This window comes from Clarias gariepinus, chromosome 19 (assembly GCF_024256425.1).
Source record: "Clarias gariepinus isolate MV-2021 ecotype Netherlands chromosome 19, CGAR_prim_01v2, whole genome shotgun sequence".
In the NCBI taxonomy this organism is placed as follows: domain Eukaryota; kingdom Metazoa; phylum Chordata; class Actinopteri; order Siluriformes; family Clariidae; genus Clarias; species Clarias gariepinus.
Genome location: NC_071118.1, coordinates 963,027 through 987,968, shown reverse-complemented (window position 1 = coordinate 987,968; position 24,942 = coordinate 963,027). Strand labels below are relative to the sequence as shown.

The 24,942-nt window shown below is 39.2% G+C and overlaps 1 protein-coding gene across 4 annotated transcripts in view; it reads left to right on the top strand.

The window, feature by feature from the left end:
* Window positions 1–24,942, top strand: part of LOC128507656 (actin-binding LIM protein 3-like) — a 74,661-nt gene that overhangs the window by 30,992 nt on the left and 18,727 nt on the right. For all 4 annotated transcript variants that reach the window (XM_053478710.1, XM_053478711.1, XM_053478709.1 and 1 more), the window contains exons 3-9: window positions 3,846–4,029; window positions 8,492–8,607; window positions 10,593–10,719; window positions 11,217–11,310; window positions 13,800–13,887; window positions 21,957–22,015; window positions 23,356–23,427. In XM_053478710.1, the coding sequence (XP_053334685.1) occupies window positions 3,846–4,029; window positions 8,492–8,607; window positions 10,593–10,719; window positions 11,217–11,310; window positions 13,800–13,887; window positions 21,957–22,015; window positions 23,356–23,427 (740 nt within the window). The remainder of the gene's footprint in view (window positions 1–3,845; window positions 4,030–8,491; window positions 8,608–10,592; window positions 10,720–11,216; window positions 11,311–13,799; window positions 13,888–21,956; window positions 22,016–23,355; window positions 23,428–24,942) is intronic.

Genomic DNA, 24,942 nt, shown 5'->3' with positions numbered 1-24,942 from the left:
AAAAGCTATTCGTTTATGTTTTTATCCATCTTTAAGTAAAAGAAAAAGTAAGGAAATTAGAGTGTAAAGATCTTATATAAGATGTATTCCGCTTATCTTACTAAACCTATTTAGTAAGATTTGCTCACCTTTAGGGGGCGCTGCAGAGGATCACTGGATGTGCACTTTATTCGTGACATTTACATTTACATGTAGGCGTTTGGCAGAAGCTCTTATCCAGAGCGACTTACAAAAAGTGCTTTAATGTTTACATCATTGGATACACACTTACACTGGGTTAATGACTAAGTGACACAGGTGTTACTGTTACTGTTCGCTTGCGTCTCTTTCGTTTCGGCTCGGTGTCACAGCTGTGTTTCTGACTCAGGTATTACGAGCCCTAATCATGTGACTTAATTGACAAATTGTTATATAAATAAATAATATTTAAATCATTATCGCAACACTCAGCTATTAAAATGATTAAACTTTTATTGTGATTATTTGAAGTAAAATATAATCCAAATACATTTATAGACAGAAATCCAAAGTCATATAGGTGTTACAGTGAATTGTTTGTGTTTATGTTTACAGGCTTTACTGTAACACACACTTACAAACGCAGCTCAGCCAATCAGATTTCAAAAACTGAACTTATTCGTTAAGTGTTAAGAAATCTGTAATAAACACTGACAGCTTTACAACAGAGAGTACTCTAGTACCCTTTAATGGTGTGTGTGTGTGTGTGTGTGTGTGTGTGTGTGCGTGTGTGTGTGTGTGTGTACAGATACAAGCCACAACAGTGGCAATTACAAACACAGGCTCTGATAACAACCTGCTTCGACTCTCTGGCTTTCTGTCCTTGTTTCTATCAGTCTTGCTGACACACACACACACACACACACACACACACACACACACACACACAGAAGTGATAAAAGTAATTGTACTGCATTTCAAGACAGAAAGGCCGGGGCGGAGAGGAGGGCTGGCCCGTCCATCCCACTGTGCTGAATTTTAATTGTGTCTGTTGGCTGTTGATAAATACGTAATCGACCTCTATACTCTACACACACACACACACACACAAATTCACAAGCTTATACACACCTTCCAATGCAATCCCAGGCTCAGATTAGGCCAGTATGGAAAAACATGGACACACACACACACACTTTATTTATGGAGCTGTTGAATTATGCATGGCACCGGAAAGCGAGGCTAAACTGCAGGGCGTGCAGATGTCTGCGCAGGGAGTTGAAAGCCTCTTCTCTGCGGTGACTCGGCTGGCACAGGCTGCCATTTGTGTCTTTCAGTGTGTGTGTGTGTGTGTGTGTGCGCGTGTGTATGTGGAGTGAGTACTGTATTGAAATCTGGCACAGGGTGAGGGTGTGTCACAAGGATGTTTTTAGAAAAAAGCGCTGTGATGGAAAAGTGCAAGGCCCAGAGCGCGTAGAAATAAATCACGCATGCGAACAAGTATGAACACTGGATGTTTCTGTATATATATATATATATATATATATATATATATATATATATATATATATATATTTATTTATTTATTTTTTTTAGCAGGTGTAAAAATCACAGCTCTGGCATCCCTTTCATAAACAGTCCTGTTTGCTGTTATGCTACAAATGTTTAAAAAGTAAAAGTAAGCATGGAGCAGCGAAATCCCGCTTCCATGTATTAGTGTTGGCGGCATGCAGGTTAGGATCATTGGCGTTCCCAAATTGCCTGTAGTGTGTGAATGTGTGTGTGTGTGTCCCCTGCGATGGATTGGCACCCTGTCCAGGGTGTACCCCACCTCGTGCCCTAAGTCTCCTGTGATAGGCTTCAGGTCCCCGCGCCCCTGACTACAGGATCAAGCGGTAATGACGATAAGTGAGTGAGTGAGTGCATTAGTGCATCTCAATTGCAGTTCCTCCTTTTGAACACTAGGGGCACTAATAACTTTCTACAGCTAAATGGGGTTAATGCTTATCAATTAGCATCATTAAAAATATATATATTTTTTAAATACACTGTTCACTCAAAATCAGAAACGAATTTCTCAACAGGATTTAAAATGCTAACGACCTTCCTGCACATTAGGAACAATGATGTCATTTTTATCTACCGATACTTAGACGTATAGCCAAGATATATTCCGTATTTCATTACAGTACAAATGTCTCCATACAGTAAACGCAGGGTGTCAATTACACGGTTCCGCTTGCTCGGTCTATGGGAAAGCTAGAAACGGGAGCAACATGACCTCCACACACACACACACACACACACACACACACACACACACTGGTTTTATTAACTTTCAAAGGACCTTCCACTGACATTTATTTCTGTATGACTGCGGATAATAAAAACACAATTTAGTTTGTGAGAACATTTTATCCTTTATCACACACACATGCACACTCACACAAACACACACTTACACAAACACACACACACATATACTGTACACACAGGCGTGTTCTGCAGTGCCTTAAGGGAGCGTGCATGCAGCAACTCGCCAGTGTAAAGAGGAGTGGGAATAGAGGGACAGAGGAGCGACACTGTGTGATGATTGGACTTAAGCTAATAATTCTTTGCCTGATGACATTTTCACAGTTTATAAATTAAAGTGCAATACGTAAGAAGATTTCTGGTTAAAGGTTTATGAAGAGCTGTGTGATATAAAACGAAAAGCTGAATTCTTTATTCTTTTGAGGACATTTTTATATTCAAGCTTTTTAAATAATATTTTAGGACATCCTCATTGTCTCGTTTCACATAAACGTGTATTTACATGTATTTAATGCGTTTACTCAGACTTGTGTGGATCAGGCGTTGTGTTTATCCAGGCGTCCCCAGGCATCCAATGACTCATGTGTTTTCTGTTATATAGTAAAAAATAAAAACAACTGGCTTGTGATATTCATAAGTCATTCAAGAACTTCTTTGGCATCATATGAACTCCATTTGCTATTATATATATATATATATATATATATATATATATATATATACAGTGCATCCAGAAAGTATTCACAGCACATCACTTTTTCCACATTTTGTTATGTAACAGCCTTATTCTGAAATAGATTAAATAAATTTTTATTAAATAAATTTTAGAGGTCTACACACAACACCCCATAATAACAACATAAAAAAAATTTACTTGAGATTTTTGCAAATTTATTAAAAAGAAAAAATTGAGAAAGCACATGTACATAAGTATTCACAGCGTTTGCAAAATTGAGCTCAGGTGCATCCTGTTTCCCCTGATCATCCTGTTTCCCCTGATCATCCTTGAGATGTTTTTGCAGCTTAACTGGAGTCCACCTGTGGTAATTCGGTTGATTGGACATGATTTGGAGAGACACACACCTGTCTATATAAGGTCCTACAGTTGACAGTTCATGTCAGAGCAAAAACCAAGCATGAAGTCAAAGGAACTGTCTTTAAACCTCCGAGACAGGATTGTCTCCAGTTTAGCAACTTATCTGAAATAAAAACTGGCACTGCCAAGACAGAGGTTGGATCAGTTAACCGTCTTACTGCATGTAAACAGAGCCGTCTTATGTTGGTTTGGAAAGTGTCTGGTTTAATAGTGAGCACTAAAAACATAAGTGTTTAAAAACTGAAAGTCAGCGGCATAACGTGACGTTTTAGGAAATAAATATTATGACTTAAGTACCCCTGTAAACTCCAGCTACAGTATGTTTCCGCAGCCAGAAGGCGGTTGTCAGTCTCACGTGTCTCAATCAGCGTGTCTGTTAAACAGTTTAATTTCCTAATGATGTAGTATCAAACAAACAAACCACTTTGGTAATTGTATTTATTTTAAAATAAACAATTGCCGGTTGTATTTTCCACAGTGTGCGGCTGTGACCTGGCCTGTTCCGGATTCTTCCAGCAGGCCGGCGAGTACATTTGCACCCAGGACTACCAGCGGCTTTATGGCACAAAATGTGACAGCTGCGGGGAATTCATTACCGGGGAGGTGGTGTCGGCTCTGAACCGGGCTTACCACCCGAAGTGCTTCGTCTGCACCATCTGCAGGTACTCACAGCACATCTCTCCATTATGTATTAAACATTTCAGAAAACACACCTAAATATATATACTGATCAGCCATAACATTAACATCACCACCAGGTCAATTGAACAACAATGATTATCAATTATATACGAGTAAACTGGTGACAGGATCAGGGGAACCCAAGGCTCATGCCCACGGGAACCCAAGGCCAGCAATCCGGTCCGATTCTACAGAAAAGCCAATGCAGCCACCAGGACACCCAGTGCACCACAAACGCCCACTCATGGGGCCCAGTACGCAAAGAGTCCAAGGATGCCAACCCAGTGGCACAAGGGGAACCCAAACCTAGGTGTCATTTTATTTGAATATTCATGGTTATAACATTAAGGCTGAAAGGTGTTTGTATATGAATAAAGTGATTGACTACAAAATGAGAAGTTGACTTTGGCAGTTTTGAGAATTTTTTATTATTTTTTATTATTTTGTTAGTATTACTGCTTATAAACTGACGGAAAATTATTTTAGGTCAAAAAGTTGTTAAGTCCAAATGCCAAAATATTTTGATCTTGTCAAATCCACCTCCCACAGTTTTGTTACAATAGATAAGTTGAGTTTGGGGTTGATGTAAATATGCACCTTGGTATTGGTTTGTTGAGTTTTAACTATATATTTCAAGGAAAAGAAGTACAAAAAACATTTTAATTACAAGATCATGAAATGCATTAAAAATCTATATTTAAAAAAGTTCAGATTACAGCATCATCAGCCTCCTCCTCCTCCTCCTTCTCTACCCGAAGCCCATGACTGCTGGGGAAACTCCACTTAACAGAGTCTAAACCTCCATTTTCTCAGCATTAACATTCTCTAAAAGTCCATCGAACACATTTTGTTTACTAATGGCAGCTTCTGTTTTGAATATCAGAATTTATACTGTAATATTGTGTATCTACATAAAGACACAAGCCTTGTTCTTTCAACCTGTTTGCTTTTTAATCTCCAGATTTTCAGCTTTATTAACTTTCCTTTTCTTTTCCTTCTAACTAATCGTGAAGTCCTTCATGTCTACAATCCGTAGAATTCAGAAGAAACAGATATTTTCAAACCTTTTACGACATTAACAACCTGTAAACCTACGTCTCCTGTTTGCATGGCTTTCACCTTTAAGAGGCTAACTGAGAGGAAAACGGTGTGACATTTTTCATCACAACTCCTAAACAAACTAGGACAGTCCTCAGCTGCAGGGCCGAATCTCAGTGTCAGGAATGTTCACTGCAGCTTGACGATGATCCGGATCTCAGCACGAGTGGGGATGAGCTTCATGCCATCTAGAGCAGACCACACACAGCGACATGTTTAAAAGAGATCTATAACGAACAGGAGATTTCACCTGATGGTCCACTGATCTGTACAGACGCATGCCATATTTCATTCACACAGATACAGAGATGAAACACTTAGTTTTTGTTTTTTATTATTATTATTATTATTATCAATAATGACGTAGTTAATTAATTTATGTCTGCAGCCAAACTGTCATTTAAATCTCTCTAAACAGAAAGAAATATTTAAAATATTTGCAACAATCCTATTATATTATATTTTTTGTCCTCACAAAGGGTGCAATACATATACATGCTGTTGTGAGATTATTTAAAGCATATCTAGGAAACAGAAAATACTGGAAATTTCCAGCTCTTGGAAGGAGATCGTTAAAAGCTACAAGTGTAAAGTCATAGACAACATAATTTGAAAAGAAAACAATCCTATCATAACCTAAGCTGGATAATTCAATTTACAAAAAACATATGAAAAAGATATGTAAATGAAGTAAAATATGAAATAAATAAGACATTAAACCTCACTTAACCTTAATTTATGATTCCTCTTGGCCCCGGCTGAAAGCGGCTCCCTTATCTTCTTGGAAATTCCTGATGAAGGTCTGATGAAACGCCTGCTGAGGTACCACTGTATTCGGTTTTTACACGGTTGCAAAAGAGGATGTACCTTCAGGGCTGGGTTGCTTTTTAATTAATTTAGCCAATCCTGGATTAATTCCGACGTAAGTTTAGTAAAAATACTGAAAGTTATAATCAGGATGGGAATCAGGAATCAGATGTTTATGAAATAAATGTGACCGGTGAGACCTCAGTGTCCTAAAAACTATACCGTATAATCCAAGCGGACAGATTACAACTACATACGGTGTGTGTGTGTGTGTGTGTGTCCTTCTTTCTCCTTCTGGACCAGGACCGAGCAGTGCTGTCGTAGCCCGGAGCTCCCAGCAGGGAGGAAACTTAGATTCTAAAACAGCAGAGCCTGAGGGAAATCTTTACTGCTCTTGTCATTAATTGTTCTATTTAAGTTTGTTAGAGTTCTTCACCATTCCGGTAGTTTTCCATAGTTGAGACAAGCTGAGGCTTTACTTTGGTTTTAAGTGATTATGTCCTAGAAATTGAACTTTCAACTACATTTAAAGCAATCGTACATATACAACAGTAGCAGGAAAAATTGACTGTAAAGGTTTTATTGCGCATTAGATTAGAGAATAAATGCATGTCTCCTGGACCGTTCAGCTGCTCAGTTCAGTGAGTACAAAAAAATCTGAAGTCTGTAGGAAATGTTAATGAATCTATTTTACACATGTCAAAATAAACCCTGTATACAGTATATATATATATATATATTTTTTTTTTTAAATGGAGTCACATGGATAACATTAATGACCCTCGTGTTCTTTTCACTTGTGAACACAGTAAAACAGAAGCTCCACGTTACTTTCAGATGCTTCCGAAATGGACGTTTAACAGTCGATTGGGATCTCAATTACACTCTCTGATCAGCAGTAGCCTAAAATTAAGAACGAACAAATCCAAATTCAGGCACAATTAATCTCTGCAATCTTCCCAACATCGCTATAAAGTAATTATCCCCGCTCTAATCCGCTCAGCTGCCAAAGCCTCTTTAGTTACACATGTGGGCGAATGCTGGAAAAAGGTCATTCAATCCTATTTAATCTTTTAATCACTTTCTGTCTTGAGCTAGAATAAAACTAAACGCTGAGACAGTTAATAACCAGCTATCTATATAAACAAATATAAGGTTTTTCTCAGTACATTAGTCAGAACTCGCTCTTTTAGTGATATCTTCATGGTTCATACCTTAGAGGACCAGAACCCAGACGCCTGTCTGTATGTCTGTCTAGACAGATTTTATCACAGCATTACACAAAACTGGTTAGGGAGAATTTAATCAAACTTTTGCCGTCTTTAGATATTTGCCTGAAGTTAAACCTGCATCATGAATGAAATCTAAATGTTGAGTTTTGACAGCGTACTGGGCGCGTCTTAAATCGAACGCTGGACAGAATTTAATAAGGCTTTTGCAGTCCTTAGATCTCTGCCTGAGGTTTAATCTGCACCATCAGTGAATCTAAATGTGGAGTAAAAGTGATGTTATGAACAGTTATGTGTGGGATTTAATAATCTACTGTAAAATAATCTACTAATGCGCTACTGTCTCAATGTAAACAAACACCTGCACCAATAGATATTAATTAGAAAAGATAAAGTGAATATTTTGACTGGGATTAGTTCATATTTTCACTTTGGCTGAAATAACAGCGCTGAAGTGGTATAAGTGAATTTTAACACGCTGGAGTGGTTTTAAGACAAAACTTCATCTTTATCCTTTTATCTACTTTTTCCATTTCTCATCTGTGATTCACTCTCCGATTACCGAACAGGGAGTGTATTTGTCTGAGCACCAAAGAAGGACAACTTAGTGTAAACAAGGCGTAAGATACTCAACCTTACAGAATGGGATTTCTTTGTATTAATAAGTTAGACAGAGAGTTCTGCTGTACAGAGAGACACACAGACATGGACGTGGGCTTCAACCTCAAATAATAATAATAATAATAATAATAATAATAATAATAATATCACTGATTACATTAAAGATCAGCAGATTTGTTTCAACTTTAACCTTTTAACTGTTTCTACAAACTCTTTGAGTTAATGATGGATACTAACTGGTAAATAATAAATAAAGCTGGAGCTGCTACAGAGTTGTTATGTTATCCTACGGGACGTACAGTTTATGGAAATCGGTCACGCTATGAGACGATGGAATTGAATCCAGACCTCCTGACCAATCGAAACCAATCGTTCAGAGTGAAATAAAATATATGAGGAAATCGGGGCTGTGCGGAGTGATGTCTTTGCCCTTGCTTTGCTCCGTCATGGTGTTGTATTAATCAGATTACGCCATTCCAGTGTCACACTCACTGCAGTGACCTTCCAGGAGAAATAACAGCGTGTGTGTGTGTGTGTGTGTTTATCTGTGTGTCTATAGCAGGTCTTATCTAAGAAGTGTATGATGACTCTACGTCATGAAGTCATCATACATTTCATGCCTTGTGTGTGTGTGTGTGTGTGTGTGTGTGTATACCTCCTAACATTCCTCATTTCACTCATGTCACAGGAAGCCGTTTCCCATCGGAGACAGGGTGACCTTCTGCGGAAAGAAGTGTGTGTGTCAGCAGTGCTCACACACACTCGCCAGCAGCAACGAGCCCGTCAAGATCCACGGGCCGAGCCGTAAGTCCGATCTCTCTCTCTCTCTCTATAAACACTTCACTGATGGTGAGGACTCTCGAGGTGACACAGTGAACCTAACGATGGAGGGGGTGCCATTATTTTTGTTCACAACTCATAAGTGTGGAATGTTTTTTTAAAACATGGATTGAAACAAGAAACGTGGATTAAAAAATTACATTTGTGTGAATACACAATTATACACTTAATTACACACACACACACACACACACACACTGTGATTGTTTCTCCATGGAAAGCAGATGCAGTGTCACACAAAGTGAGGACTCGTAGCTCTAATCAAGTGAAGTAGAATGTGTGTGTGTGTGTGTGTGTGTGTGTGTGTGTTTATACAGTTTTGTTCGTGTCCACCTGAGTTTCCTTCTTGTTATTCGGTTTCCTCCCTTTTTCCCTCCCGCGTCCCCACACATGCCAGTCGATACACTGACCAGGATAAAGCTAATAAAGGCCTTTATTTCTGCCACATTCTCAATACACTTCCCAAACTCTCCTAAACGGAAATTCTTAAGAGTTTTTTGGTTACTGTTTGGGAAGACGAGGCGAGGCGAGGCGAGGCAGGGAGCCGAACACACTCCTTCCAGTGGAAAACAGATGATTAGGAAACCTTTCAGAGTCTCTAACGCAGCCAAGTATCATCTGTTGGCCACATTCTCTTGAGCACGTGTGCATGCACACACACACACACACACACACACACACACACACTTGAAGTGGTCTCTAGTCATCACTTTGTGGTTCATAAACATCCCATCTGAGTATATGGTGAGTCGTTCATCACACAGACGGCAGCGGCGCAGGTGTGAGTGTGATATATAACGATATATGATGTGATTATGGTTTAATAATTGCCTCTAAGTTTCAGGTGTGAGCAGCAAATGATCACATTTACACCAAGTCGAGAGAAGCTGATGTCATAAAATACAGCGTAGGGGGGATGTGGTTCAGTGTCTGTATAACCAAAATTTATCACCATCATCTTATAAATAATAAATACGTTTGTCAGCCCTCTGGGGCCCCCTACAGACCTGGAGCCATGAGCAGTTGCCTTGCCTCGCCTGTTGATGAGCAGCGTCTCTGCGGGATACCAGCCTGGTCATGTGATGAAGCACCACTACTGCCCCGTATAAATCACTACACACAGGCTTACAGAAACTAACAGCCATATGTTTTTGCCGCCGCACGATTGTGACCTCTTGAGTCCTGAATGTCCTTATATGGAGGATGTGACCTTTCTCCCAACTACAGTGGAACCTTGGATTATGAGCATAATTCGTTCCAGGAGCGGGCTCGTATTCCAAAACACTCACACAACCAAATTTAATTTTCCCATAAGAAATAATGGAAACTTCAATTATTCGTTCCATCACCCCCCCAAAAGAAAACATAAAAATAAATAATTAATACAAAATATTAAGTAAAAAAAAAACAAATTAACTTGCACTTTACCTTAACAAAAAAGTAAGAATAAATCCCGACAGATAAGTGTTTCCGTTTGGAAAGGCGCTGTGTGTGTGTGTGTGTGTCCTACAGATGTAATAATGTCCTCGCCAGTGTAGGAGCATTTTTAAAAGTAAGCATTTTTCCAATTTAGCTTAAAAACACACTTACATTTTAGTGTCTGTTAAAAAAAACTATGAACATAAATACAATGGTTTCCACTATTGGCCTCCACTGTCAATATTTGGACTTCAGTTCCTAGATGGATGGAATGAGGACTGCTATGTGTAATTCTTCCTTATAATTTTTTCTTATAAGTTTATAGTTATCAGGTCCTAATACAGAGACACAATGATGAGGTAATACTTGTACACCAGAGTACAGTCCGACTCTAAGGAGGTTAAGATGTGCATGTCCTGAGCCCGTGCCGGCAACCTGCAGATCACTAGGTGTCACGCAGACACACCCCAGTAGGCCACCACCTTCCCTTATACTTTATAACTCTCTCTCTCTCTCTCTCTCTCTCTCAGACTGCGCCGGCTGTAAGGAGGAGATAACTCACGGTCAGTCGCTCTTGGCTCTGGAGAAACAGTGGCACGTCGGCTGCTTTAAGTGTCAAACCTGTGGCACGGTCCTGACCGGAGAGTACATCAGCAAGTACGCGCTTCTGTAACAACAACACAGAAAATTACCCGTATCAGTTCATCTGACGCTCATTTTTTTCTTTTTTCATAGATTTTGTCACATAGGCAAAGAAATATCAGAGATATCTGCAACATGATCACATGCGTTTATGGTTGTTTTCGGGTTGTTTCTGTAAACAAATAACAATAATAATAATAATAACAATAATAATAACAATAATAATAATAATAATAATAATATCGTGCTGATTTTGCACCATAAAAGTAATGATAACTTTTGTTGTTCTTTTTTTTTTTTATCTTTGTTGACCTTTGCTGTGTTTTGAGTTTTAAGGGTTGTAACTTAACCCTGCTGGAAAAAGGTCATAAGGGTTAAAGGTCATGTGGTTATGATCATTTAAGACAAGCAATATTGAAAGCAGGAAAAAGTCAGTCTTATCCAAGTCTCTGTTCCATGCTTGTGAGGAAATGTTGTTCTTTATCGTGTGTGTGTGTGTGTGTGTCTTTTAGAAACGGTATTCCGTACTGCGAGTCGGATTATCACAGGCAGTTCGGGATCAGGTGCGAGGCGTGCAACAGATACGTCAGCGGGAAAGTACTGGAGGTGTGTATTTTCTAACTTGGTTTAATAATTTCTCACTGTTTGCTGCATGTGTGTGTGTGTGTGTGTGTGTGTATGGGTGTGTGTATGGGTGTGGTCTCTGTAGTGATGTAAACATATCATTAGTAACTATTAATACTTTGTATACTTTGTAACATATAGACTTTATTGCCTTTGGGTAGCAACTGATTTGTGTGTGTGTGTGTGTGTGTGTGTGTGTGTGTGTGTTGACATGTGGGCTGCTTATGCAATTTCCTGTATTCTGTATTTTTAGATATTTGGGTTTCTTTGCACATTCTCCTACCGTACACATCCTTACCACCTCCTCACACACACACACACACACACACGGTCTCTCTCTTCTTCTTTTTCTCTTGAGTGTTGTGGTCTCACTGTCTCTTTTCTTTATCCCAGTATCACACACTCCTGTGTTTACTCAGCTTCACAGTTATCAATATAATTAATCAGAATAACACTAAGAATTATGGATTATAATATGTACAGTATATCAACTCTTTCATAATTAGTTTTCATTTGGACAAAAACGAATAAATGAACCTGAAGGCCAGCGATAAACTTTAGCGCTGATTAGAGTCAGATTTAAACTCCAGATCCCTGCTGTTTATTCTCTTATTCTCATTCCATAACTCTGCATTTCAGAGTTTTTTCTTCGCCTTTCCGCCCCGAGACGGTCCGTGTTCGTGAGCGTTAGCGTTAGCGGTGCATCGTGGTGCGTCTTCACGTCCTGCCACAGCACGCATCACCTGTACCGCCGCCGGAACGTTTCATCTCGACGCCTGATCTCGTGGTTTAAATTACAGACGTGTCCATGAGCGATTAGTGTAGCATCAGATGTGTCACGCGTCACATTAAGCGCGAGCGATGAGCCGAAGGCGGCCTGCGTGCAAATCTACACCATAGAGTTCATACAGACGGGCGGCGTCTAAAAATAGAGGTTCCTCCTTAATGCTGGTGCCGCGATCGTTTAACGTGAGGAGCTTTTGACAGTTCTGACACTAGTGTGTGTGTGTGTGTGTGTGTGTGTGCGAGCGAAAGAGAGCGAGAGCATGTGTATTATAAAGCGAAATAAACCTCCTACTAGAACTATACTGTTCCCAAAACCACAGACTCTCTGCATCAGTCACGAAGCCGCTCCTTAAACTCCTCATGACTTAAGGATGTCAAATCAATTTGCATATTTTCACCATTTTCCCAGACACCACCTGCCTCTCTGTCACTCCGTCTCTTCCTCTCGTTTTTTTTTTCCCCGACTGAAAGATTTCAGAAGCCTCCGTTTTTGAAAGAAGCAGCTGCTTCTCACTACAACTTTTCATTTCTACAGTCGCCTCTGTAATTGCTCTCGGATTGAAAAACGTTTAGAGGCCAATTAGAGCCTCATAATTACAGCCCTTTTCTCATCCCCTGACATCATCTTGTCTTTTTGTCTTTCTGGTCATCTGGTGTTTTTGTTCTTTTGTGCTTCCTCTAGAACTTTATCACCGACACTTTGTCCCGAGTTGAAAACCAACATTAACGTTAGATGTGATCAGTTTCAGGGCTTTTGTTTATACAATAACCTGCAATAAAACATGCAGATTTGTTTTTTAGATAAATGCTAATATAAGATAAAAAGCAAACCTCTCAGGGATTACGGAGAAACCCTCCATAGATGTGATCCTCTGGTGATTCAGTACATTCAGGTGGTCAGCTGACTTCATTTTATTGCCCCATAACGTTACTGAGTCTAGACCTGAGTAACTGATCAACCCCAGATCATAACACTGTCTCCAGAGGCTTGTACAGTGGACACTATGCATGATGGGAGCATCGCTTCATGTCCTTCCCTTCTCACCCTGACACGCCCATCACTCCGGAATAGGGTCAGTCTGGACTCATCAGGTCACATGACCTTTTTCTATCACTCCAAAGTCCAGTCTTTATGATCCCTAACAAACTGAAGCCTGGTTTTCTTATGGACACACAGATGTTTAGTCCTAATACTGTGAGTTCTCATACTTTCATCCTGTGAAAAGCTCATACTTTCACTGTTAATCATAGCTCTTATTTCTACTGGACAGTTCTACTTGGTGTGTCTTCACCCAGCGTTTAGGTGATCTCCCATCACATTCATGGTTTACAAATCCCCCATGAAGCTTAGCGTTCAGCACCGTCTTTTCAGGTTGTAATAACGTGTTGGACGGTTCTTCTCCCAATCATCATCATTTTAATGCTTGTTTGAAACCTTTCAATATTTTTTATCCAGGCAGTCTATAACTCAAAGTTTGTTGAAGTGCAGTTTAATTAGGAAGCAGTCTGGTTTTTAAGAACATTTCTAAGGTTTTGTGAGCACACAATCTTCTCTGTGTTTAATGTTCGTCCAAACAAACTGACTGAGATTGCTGTGAGGACCGATAGCTTATGTTGCTCATAATCTAAATACAAGAAAACATATGAATCTCTCTCTCTCTCTCTTTCTCTCTTTCTTTCCACAGGCTGGTGGAAAGCATTATCACCCGACCTGTGCGCGCTGTGCACGCTGTCAGATGAATTTCAGTGAAGGAGAGGAGATGTACCTGGCAGGTGTGTTCGCTCTCTGTACTGTGTGATATTCAAATTCTTTTTTTTTTCAAAGTGAATACCCAGGAACATACAGCATGTACATGTATAAAGGGTAAAGAGGATTTTCCGGAAGCGGGCTTGTATTCCAAAACACTCGTAAACCAAATCGAATTTTCCCATGAGAAATAATGGAAACTTTTTTTAATCTGCAAAAAAAACAAGAAATCTCTCTAATGACACTCGATTGAGCGACACACTAACGGAATCACTGCTGTAAAGTAAAAATAAAACAAATTAACCTGCACTTTACCTTTAAAAAGAATCGCGACAGAGCAGTGTTTCTGTGTAGAGCAGAGAGAAAGAGTGTGTGTGTGTGTGTGTGTGTGTGTGTGTGTGTGTGTGTGTGTGAAGGCGAAAGTAGGAGGGGTCTCTGTGTGTGTGGCACGGTGTCCAATGACGCGACGCACACAGAGATCATTGTGCACACAAATAGCAGGCTAAGCCTTGAGCAGAGAAAGAAAATGGATCTTTAACCTCTCTAATGAGACTTTCTTTTGCTTTATACATGCGCACACACGTGTGTTATAAGAAACAGTACATGTGCGCTGTACACACAAGCATACAGACACAAAATAAAATGTTTTACACACACACATGTGGTCACAGCGTTATAAACAGTACACGTGTGCATGGATGTTGATTTTACCAGTGAGAGACGCGCACTAAGAGCCAGCAGGGGAGACGATTACCCACAATTCCGCAGCGCAAAAAAAAAAGAAAAACCGTTGGCTTAGTTGTGATCACGTGATGCTCGGCGTCAAAACAAGAAAAAACAAGAAGTCCACCCTTAGCAGCATCAACTGCAATCAAATGTTTAACAACTTGCAATGAGTCTGTCACAGCGCATCTTTGCAGAATTGATGTAATCAGCCACACTGGAGGGTTTTCAAGCATGAACCGCCTTTTTAAAGTCATGCCACGGCATCTCAATTGGATTCAGGTCAGCACTTTGACTAGGCCATTCCAAAGTCTTCATTTTGTTTTTCTTCAGCCATTCAGAACTGGACCTGCTGGTATGTTTTGGATCATTGTCCTGCTGCAGAACCCAAGTTTGCTTTGGCTTGAGGTCACAAACAGATGGCCAGACATTCTCCTTTAGGAAATTTTAGTACACAGCAGAACTCATGGTTCCATTTATCACAGCAAGTCCTGAAGCAGCAAAACTGCCCCAGACCATCACACTACCACCACCATATTTTACTGTATTTTGCAGTTCCTTGGATGTTGTCTTTTGATTATGTTCTTGGAGGTCTTTTGTGGCCTCTCGGATGAGTTGTCTCTGTGCTCTTGAGGTCATTTTGGTCAGCCGGCCACTCCTGGGAAGGTTCACCACTGTTCCATGTTTTGAACAGTGGATACGTGGATAATGGCTCTCACTGTGGTTCGCTGCAGTCCAGTGGCGGACTGGGACAATAATTCAGGCCGGGAATTTGACTCCACTCCCAGGCCACCTCTGCTGCTGCAGTCACCACCACCCTATTCATGTAATCTACTGGACTGATAAACTTGTAGGCTAACCCTATTATTGTAACAGGTAGACTACCAGATGCAATATAAATGAATAAAAAAATAACCCTTAACAACTCACTAGGAACACACCATTTATACTACCAAACCAATGACAAATAGAAAATTGGCTTTTTAAAAGAGATAATAAGAGACACATTCACATGTTGAAATATTTACATTTTATGTATTTTCAGTGCTCAACTCTAGTATATCAAATGCATCAGAAACACAAACACAAATAAACTTAACAAAACCCATGACAGCATAAGTAACAGATAACAATGTTTACTCAATTATGGCATTATGTGGAACAGACCAGTAAGAGTAAACAGTAAGTAATTAGCACTACTAGTACACCAGTAGGCGTTTGAATTGGGTGATACTTTAAAAAAAAATCTAAATCCTTAGACTGTGGACAGGCAAAATAATCAAAAGAGATATAAAGGCTTTCACTGTCTCCTTAATCTTTCCCTGAATCCTTCTCTCTCTCACTCTGCACATGTAGTTGCTCTGCAATATGAAATAAGCGTGTTCAATAATCTGTACTTATAATTGTGCAGCCATCAGTTGTATGTCCCCAAAATCAAATCAAATTCAAATTCAAATTTTATTTGTCACATACACAAACATACACAGTACGAAATGTAGTGAAATGTATTATACGACTGCCATTGACCCTAAAAGAGAGTTAAATTTTACAAATAAGAAATAAATATGAATAAAAGAAATACGATAGAAATTAAATTACAAAATTAAATTAAACTAGGAAAAATAGAACTAAAAATAAAAAGTCCTACTACTGATCTTATAAATCATAAAAAAAGCACATGTTGTTTAAAAAGTATAGCCTGCTGCCTGCATGTTTAGTTTTGCTTATCTTTAACTTTACCTGAAGTCAAACGCTCTGACTCACACGGTGAACTGTCCACCACCTCTAGCTCAACAGCAGGAGCATTTACAGCACTAGTGCTACTGCTGCTGCTTCCTTCGTCACCTTTTCAGACGAAACCAGACTTGACACAGCACAGCAGCACTTACATATTGTTGCTCGTTTGTTGGTTTAGTTTTATCGATTGTGATGATCTAAGTGATTTGGATGAAAGTGTTCGTCTGCCAAATTATTATAAATATAATGTAGATGTAATCTTGACCGACCTGTTCCCTTACTGGCGAACATGGCTGGGATTTTGCAGCAGCTTGCTGCGTCTGCGGCCAGGGCTTTTTTTCCTTTTTTTTATACGCTGACTCTCTGCTCCTCCTTTGCGTTTACGCTCCATTTTTTTTGAACGATTTAGTCAGATATACCCTGTCTCTGGATATAGCCAGATATTAGGCAGTGCGTCGCTGACGTTGGGTCATGTGATGTGGGAGTGTAATTTTCCCTCCTGATCTTCTAATCTTCCCCTCCCTTTCCATTGCCTGATTCGTAGATTGAGAGATCCGTCAATTAATTCGTAGTTATACACCAGCCTATCACATGCCAGGCTGATCGTCTGCACAGCGGCAGCCGGCAGGCCAGAACGACCGTCAGGCCACCGGGAAATGTCCCGGTGCTCCCGATGGCCAGTCCGCCCCTGCTGCAGTCCCAAAGCTTTAGAAATGGCTTTATAACCTTTTCCAGACTGATAGATCTCAATTATTTGAGGCATGATGTCTAGCTTTTGATGATCTATTGGTCTACTTCACTTTGTCAGGCAGGTCCTATTTAAGTGATTTCTTAATTGCGAACAGGTGTGGCAGTAATCAGGCCTGTGTGTGGCTGAAGAAATTTAATTCAGGTGTAATAAAGTTGAGATAAGTTTTAAAAAACACCTTTTTTACACAGGACTATGTAATTTTGGATTTTATTTTCCCTTAATAATAAAACCCATTATTTAAAAACTGCATGATGTGTTTACTTGTGTAATCTTTGACTAATATTTTAATTTGTTAGATGATTAAACATTAAACTGTTACAAACATTAAATTGAAAAAAAGAAATCTCTAAAGGGACAAACACTTTTTCACAATTTTTTTTGGTGTTTTATATATATACACACACACACACAAACACTACTAGGTGTGTAACATAGTGACAATATGCGACACTGAACTATAGAGAATAAATGAGTGATTAGTTTGCTAATTAATTTGTTCTGGCTTTACAATAAATATATAAAAATAAACCAACCCACATGGAAAGAACCTATATGAGGATATATGCGCATATATGAAACCTATATGGAGTACATATGCATATATATTATAATATATCTGCTGCATATAGGCAAAATTGAGGTGCATATATGTGCATATACAGGCCATACTGGTCATTTTAGCTCATATCTCACTTTGGCAACTGTCATACATGATGCGCTCATATTTTCTATTATCAAGGCAATAACTAAGAACTAACTAAATAAAAAACACATTTTAGAATTTCTGTCGCATTATCTGCTAATGACCCGAGGCAGGACACGCCCACACGCCAATCACACGGAAATCAGTCCGGCTAATTTACATACTAGGCCACGCCCCCGGACAAAGAAACTCTTCAGAATGTTCTGGAAAGTGGGAGGAGTTTACATTTACCTCAGAAGAAGACTTTGTGGCCCTGACGACGAACGGGAGCGTTTTGAAGAAAGAATCCAGGAGGACACACTGGGTAAGTTATTAAGTCTTATATAACTCTTATTCTGATAATATTAAACTATATTAGTAAATATTTTCCTCACTTCAGCTAGCTCTTGTCAGCTTGTGACACCTAGTTTAGGTAAATCATGCTAACATGCTGCCTTTCTGTATGTAGCACAAACATGATATTTCCCGGTGGCTAAGCTAATGCCTTATGGAGTTTACAGATGTTTATAAACGTTTTAATAAATAATCATTTATTATTATTATACTGTCTTATTATTTTTGTCTTTTCTAGATGCTACATTGAAGAAGTGGCCGGCAGCCACCCGAGGGCAGACAGGCACATCTATCAATTCAAAGCTCACGAAGCTGAGAAGGTCCTCAAAATATATATATGTTTTCTTCCTGTTGAGTTTTTTTGTCTTATTTTTGTTCTTTTACTATTTGATTGTTCTTAAAAAAATAAAAAAATTAAATTTCTACATTTTGGGCTTTTATTTATGTTGTCTAACAGCTATGGATTTTAATAATTTTACTAATATCTAGGTAAAAATATAGGTGCATATATATAGGAAAACGGCCAATTTTATATATGTCACATATATGTCTATATGGGTACATATATGCACGCACGCATATATGTACGCATATATGTACATATAATATAGGAAAAGGGCCAATTTTATATATGTCACATATATTAAAAACCTATATCAAACCTATATTAAAACATATATGTTTTATATAGGTTTTTTCCGTGTGGGAAACAACATTAAACAAACAAAACCGCTGCTTGGGCGGGTATTGGGCAGCGAACTTATTCACTCGATTCCTTATTCATACTGTATTTAAGGAAACAGAAGTAGAAGAGTTCCTGAACTCCAGCGCTGAGTTAAAGATGGCTTCTGTTTCTCTCTGAGGGAATCTCTAAAGCAGTTTCCAATACTTTATTAGCTCCAGTAAAGTTCGTTAAGTCAGCATGTGGCAGCTTGGAGGTCCAAATCAATACCACTGTAAATACCCAGAAGGCATTGCAGTCAAATACTGTTTCCTTTTCAAAACAAGAAAGAAGCATTTGTGAATTAAGATAGATAGATAGATAGATAGATAGATAGATAGATAGATAGATAGAACAGAAACAATAAATGATATCAGAAATGTGTTTAAGCCCTGAAGTTAAGGTGTTGGACGACTGATCAGACGGTCCCAGGTTCCCCAGCACCACCAGGTTGCCCCTGTGGGGCCCTTGAGCAAGGCCCTCTGGATAAAGCCATCTGCCAAATGCTGTAAATGATTGTTTAACAGCCACTTAATGTATTTAACTGTAAATATCTCAACGCCTACGTTCACATTACAAGCCACATTCTAATTTTTCAGACGCCTCACGTTAGCTGATGCTAAAACTGCCATGAAAGCCCGATGACGTCAGTACCCTGCGCATGTGCAGAGGCAAAACGTCGCGTGAATTCTGATCAGCCCATTCTCATGCAGGTCACATGACCAGGTACCGGATATGTATCAGATGTAGGACAACATTCGGAAGGAACTCAGATCCGATCTGAAGAACATCAGATCTGTTGGTTCAGACAGCCGTACAAAAACATCAGCTCATGAGTCACTCCAGGGTGGTGATGTGAACGTAATCGAATAGAAATAGAAGCTAAAAACAATCTCTTCAACAGTGTTATTGTTGCTGTCAAGCGTAAGTGTGTTAAGGTTGGAAAATCAATTAAAAGCAGCATTTAAATGTAAAGTAGAACAGATTTTTTTTATTGATTTTCCCTGAAAGCCTTCTCAGACTTACATCACAGGACGGGGCAGAGCCCAAGAAAAAAAGAGAATTGCCTTAATGTATGGATATCTCTCAAACACAAAGTGACAAACATGAAATTGTCGACAGTTTTAGATAATAATGGGATTGTCTACAATTTTCCAGAGACCCCACTAGTCACTTGGAATCAAATAGAAGCGATTTGGGAAGAATGCTTTGTTTTTCTTATTTTTGTTTTAGAGAAGAATGTGAAATTTAAGATGTGACAATCTTTCCTTCTCACACTTTATAATGTTAACTTTCCCATGATTTTTTTAAACATTATTTAACGTTTTACTGGGAATCAGTCGATATATTTTTATAGCTAGCTAGATAAATAGATAGGTAGGTAGTTTTTTTTTTAAACATAACTTTAATGTAATACGAGGGTGAGTCAAAAATTATCCTAACTCTGGACTTTTTCAGCATGCTCTTCTTGCTTTTCAATACACTCCGTCCATCGGTCAACAAGATTCCGTATTCCCTCATTAAAAATGTTTTATTTATGTATTTAGTTCTTCATCAGAACTGAATCTTCACCCTTGTAGTTCTGCTTTTAGGGGACCAAGAAGGTGAAAGTCTGATGGAGTGAGATCAGGACTATAGTAAGGAAGTGTGTGGACGTGCATCATCACGTGAGATCACGGCGCCCTATCAGTCCTCTGCGTTTAATTTGAAATTTAGTCTTCAGCTCTTCAATAAGCGTCTCACTGATCGTTCAACTATTTTCCTAATGCTGTTCCAATATTTCTGGCCCTTGAGAATCCCAGAAAACTGTTGGCGTTGATGAATTTTCCAGCTGATGGTCGAGTTTTTAGCTTTTTCCCGGTCTGTGATTGAGGATGTTTCCGTTCCAGACTCTGCTGTTTACTCTCAGACTCGTAGTGATGAATCCGTGTCTCGTCTCCAGAACGATTCTCCTTCACCTTCCTCAGAGCATCGCTCCACATTTAGTTTGTAGATATCCAAACACTTCTGTTTATGTTCTTCAGTGAGTTGTTTCGGCTCCAGGTCCACCCTCAGACCACAAAAAAAACATGAATCACTGCGCGCTGCTCTTCTTTTATGCAAATCACAAGTGGGCTGCCACATTTCTGCTCACACCGCATTTACAAATGAACTGATGTAACACGTTCACACCTGCACAGCCGTGACAGTAGCCTTGAACAGAAAGCGCTGATAAGACAGGACTTTTAATATAACTAGAATGCGGATAATTTTTGACTCACCCTTATATTAACGAGCAGTAATATAAATGATGTTGCCTGTGGATTGTGTCTATATGTTATTTTCAGCATCCCTGTGATTTATATGTGTGTGTGTGGGGGGGGGGGGGGGGGGTAAACAACAATGCTGCACTTAGGCCCAGATTCTTGTTTGTTTGCTCCCGTTGTCAGCAGTAAGTGGGTCACACACGTTCTGCACTAAAAGCTTTGTGTGTTTTCTACGAAAGTGCTGCTGTGCGAGTCTAAACACGCAACTTACACACAACAACACGCCAAGTGCACTTCTGTTTCTCATGCAGATATGAGAGCTAAAACTGCAGGGGGGGGGGTAGATTTTAGGACCTTGAACTAAATATATTATTAAAAGCTGTTTATCCGTGAGTGCTGCTTTTGTCATGCAGCTCACGTTATAAAGAGCAAGAACACACACTCGTGCATCGGTTTTCCTGCGTGTAGAAATTTGAGTCTTTAAACAGCACTTTTATAAATTTTCCAAAACCACAATCAGTCACACGGAACAAAGGAATTCGCTTTTATTGCAGGTTTTCATTCGAGCTTTACTGCATAAGAACGTCTTAATTGAACAACGTTATCCTCGTTACTGAAGTTGCATTTTATCTTTATAAGTCTTTTTTTGTTGATACCACTTCACAGCAGTTTTAAAAAATACACACACACACACACACACACACATGTTTCCATGTGCCTTGGGGTTCTATGATGAGCTACATCTTTTATAGTTCTTAAATAATAAAATACTGGACTTAAACCAGGCCGTGAGCCCGAGAGTTCCTGCCTCCCGTTCACACACACTAACACGTATACTAAACGAATGGCTTCTCGTTTTAATCAGTTCTTTTGTGTTACAGGTTCAGAGGTGTGGCATCTGATGTGCAAGCAGGCTGCGAGGACGGAGAGGAAGCTCAGGGTGAGGGACGCAATTTTAACTACAGTCGACATCTTCATGATTGTCTTTCAAACACAAGGCCAGAAATTGATTGATTGACTTGATTTTACTGACTTTAAGCTGAGGATGAAAATCCCACCGCCAGCGTCCATCACAACTCACACACATCTCAGTCATGGAGAGTGGATCTGAGCTCCACAACGTATAAAAAGGCCTGGAATGAGTAGACACCTAGACACCCAAACCCAGGGTTAGGCTCGATACACACCAGGACACACATGCATGAAATACTTTAATAAAAGAGTCTTACCGTCCAAAACAGTACAGTATTGGTGCTGATTAAATTTTTTTATATGTTATACCTATAATAGAGAAAATGTGTGCGCCAAAGAAACTACTTTTAAAGTTTATGGAACATGGAAATGACCAATTTTGCCTCCCTAAAAATGTCTAGTTGCTAACTTCAGGTTATTTTATATGCGCCATAAAAATGGCTATTTTTCAGCGTTATACTGTCTCGATTTAATCAATAATCATTTAAAATGCAAATGATTTATATTTCTTTGAGTATTGCTACTTAAATTGGTGTAAGCTTCTAGAAACATATGAACTGTAAACATTGTTTTTTGGTAAACACTTAAAAGCGAAAAATCTGTAGTGTCCGTAACCATGTCAAATTCATGTTGCAATATCTTAACAATTTTGCATTTTGAAATAATACACTTTTTCAGGTCACTTTTTTATGTGAAATCTAAATCAGCCAAGTTTCATCTGAATGACAGTTAAGATTGTTGAAAGATTTGAATTCAGAAAAGTTAAAGACACTTCAACATGAAAGGACATGAAATTGTAATTTTAATTTTTTTTTATCTAATAAAATATAAATGTTTATGCATATTTACAAACAAATGAAGCATGGACCAGGATATACAGTATATCTGTAAGATTGATTCTTATGAAAAATGGTCTTAAATGATTCTGTCGGAAAATTTACTTTCCACCTGGTGAGACACTTTTTAGCACCGATACCATGTTTTGTCCGTATGTGTAACATTTTGGCCTGAACTTGCTTGCAGCACAGCATCGAGAGCGGAGCATGGCGATTATCTTAGCATCAAGCTAACCGAGTGAAATGAACAATAACATCAATCCTGATGATTAACTTCTCAAAGAACCGTTAGTGCTAATATCAGTGTGTGTGTGTGTGCGTGTGTGTGTGTGTGTGTGAACTGATCTAACGCTAAGTTTACTGTTAGAACTACAGCTTTGAGCAGAGCTTAGATAAGTATATAAATTAATGATGTGAGTGTGTGTGTGTGTGTGTGTGTGTATATGTGTGTGTGTGTGTGTGTGTCTAACAGCTAAGACGCACCTCAGAGGCCTCCATCTCTCCACCAGGATCCAGTATAGGATCTCCAAGCCGAGTCATTTGTGTAAGTACTGCTCCACACACACACACACACACACACACACACCACAGTAAGAAACTATGCCTGTCAGAAATGTGGTTAATGAAAACAGCTTTTAGTAGTTTGTGTTTATTATTTGATTGTTTGTTTGTGCAAATTATTGCCCCTGAAAAATAAATTATGAGAATAAATGATACAATTTTTTTATTCAGTAATTTAATATTAGCACTCAGCGAAATGCTCCTTGCTCCTCTATCACACTAAAATTAAAAGATTATAAGATAAGTGATTTTTTTTTAGGCCTCTAGCTCGATCCCTAAATTCGCACATGTACACAAAGCCCCGCCCCATTCTCAACCATATACACAAAGCTCCGCCCCTATTCTCACCCATACACACAAAGCTCCGCCCCTATTATCACCTATTTAAATGTGTAGGATTAGCTCTCGGATGTTAAACATGTTTAAATCATGTTTCGTGAGTCCTTGTGCTTGATCCTTGATCCTTAAACTCACACATGCACACACAAAGCCCCACCCCTAAGCTCACCCATATACACAAAGCCCCGCCCTATTCTCACTCAAACAGAAAACAAGCCCCACCTCCTATTTTCTCCCACCTACACAAAGCTCCACCCCATTCTCACGTATACTCATAAAAAAAAAAAACGTCCTTATTCTCACACATACACACAAAGCCCCACCCCTATTTTCACCCGTGCCTGCAAAGCTCACCTATATACAAAGCTCCGCCCCCAAATTGTCCATGCAAACCATCGCCACTCTCTTCTCCGGGAATAAATGACTCATGAAAAAAGCTTTGTTGCTGACCTCACCACCACATTTCCCATTACTGTGTGTGTGTGTGTGTGTATTTGTGTGTGAGCATGCAGTTATCTGTTGTTTGAACATGTTTGCATGTGTATGCATGTGTGTCTGCATGATACAACCATTTAATATGAACGTCATTATAAATTACATCAGAGTATTTTTTGTATGAGATAATATGTACATTGTGATTTTTTTTTCTAATTGTTAAAGTGCCACTATGATGCTTTTTCAAATATTTTCTTTCATGCAGTGTGTCATGTAGCTGTATGTGAACATAAACTATTTGCTACTAACTTATCTGTGACGCTGACAGTGCAGGATAAATCAAGTTTTTGTCTATTAAAAAAAAGAATCAGCTCACATTCGCCTAATCGAGTCGTTAGCAAATTTATTTTTACTCTGTTACGGATCCACGTCACTCCGTAACAAATTTGCATAATGTCCGCCCACGTTCTACGTCGCGAACAGCTTGCCCGCCAACTTACAATTAACGTTACCACACTCTTGTTAATGTGACCGAGCATTCACGCCGGGTTCGCTTAAACACTTTATAATATAAAAAAACAATAAAAAAACGAGAGCACACAAAATCCTTTTTAACTGTTTATTCTCCACCATTCACCAAAACTCTAACACTCGCGAAGTGCGCATGCGGCAAGCCCCGAGGGGAAAAACACACACGCGAAGTGCGCATGCTCCATGCATGAGT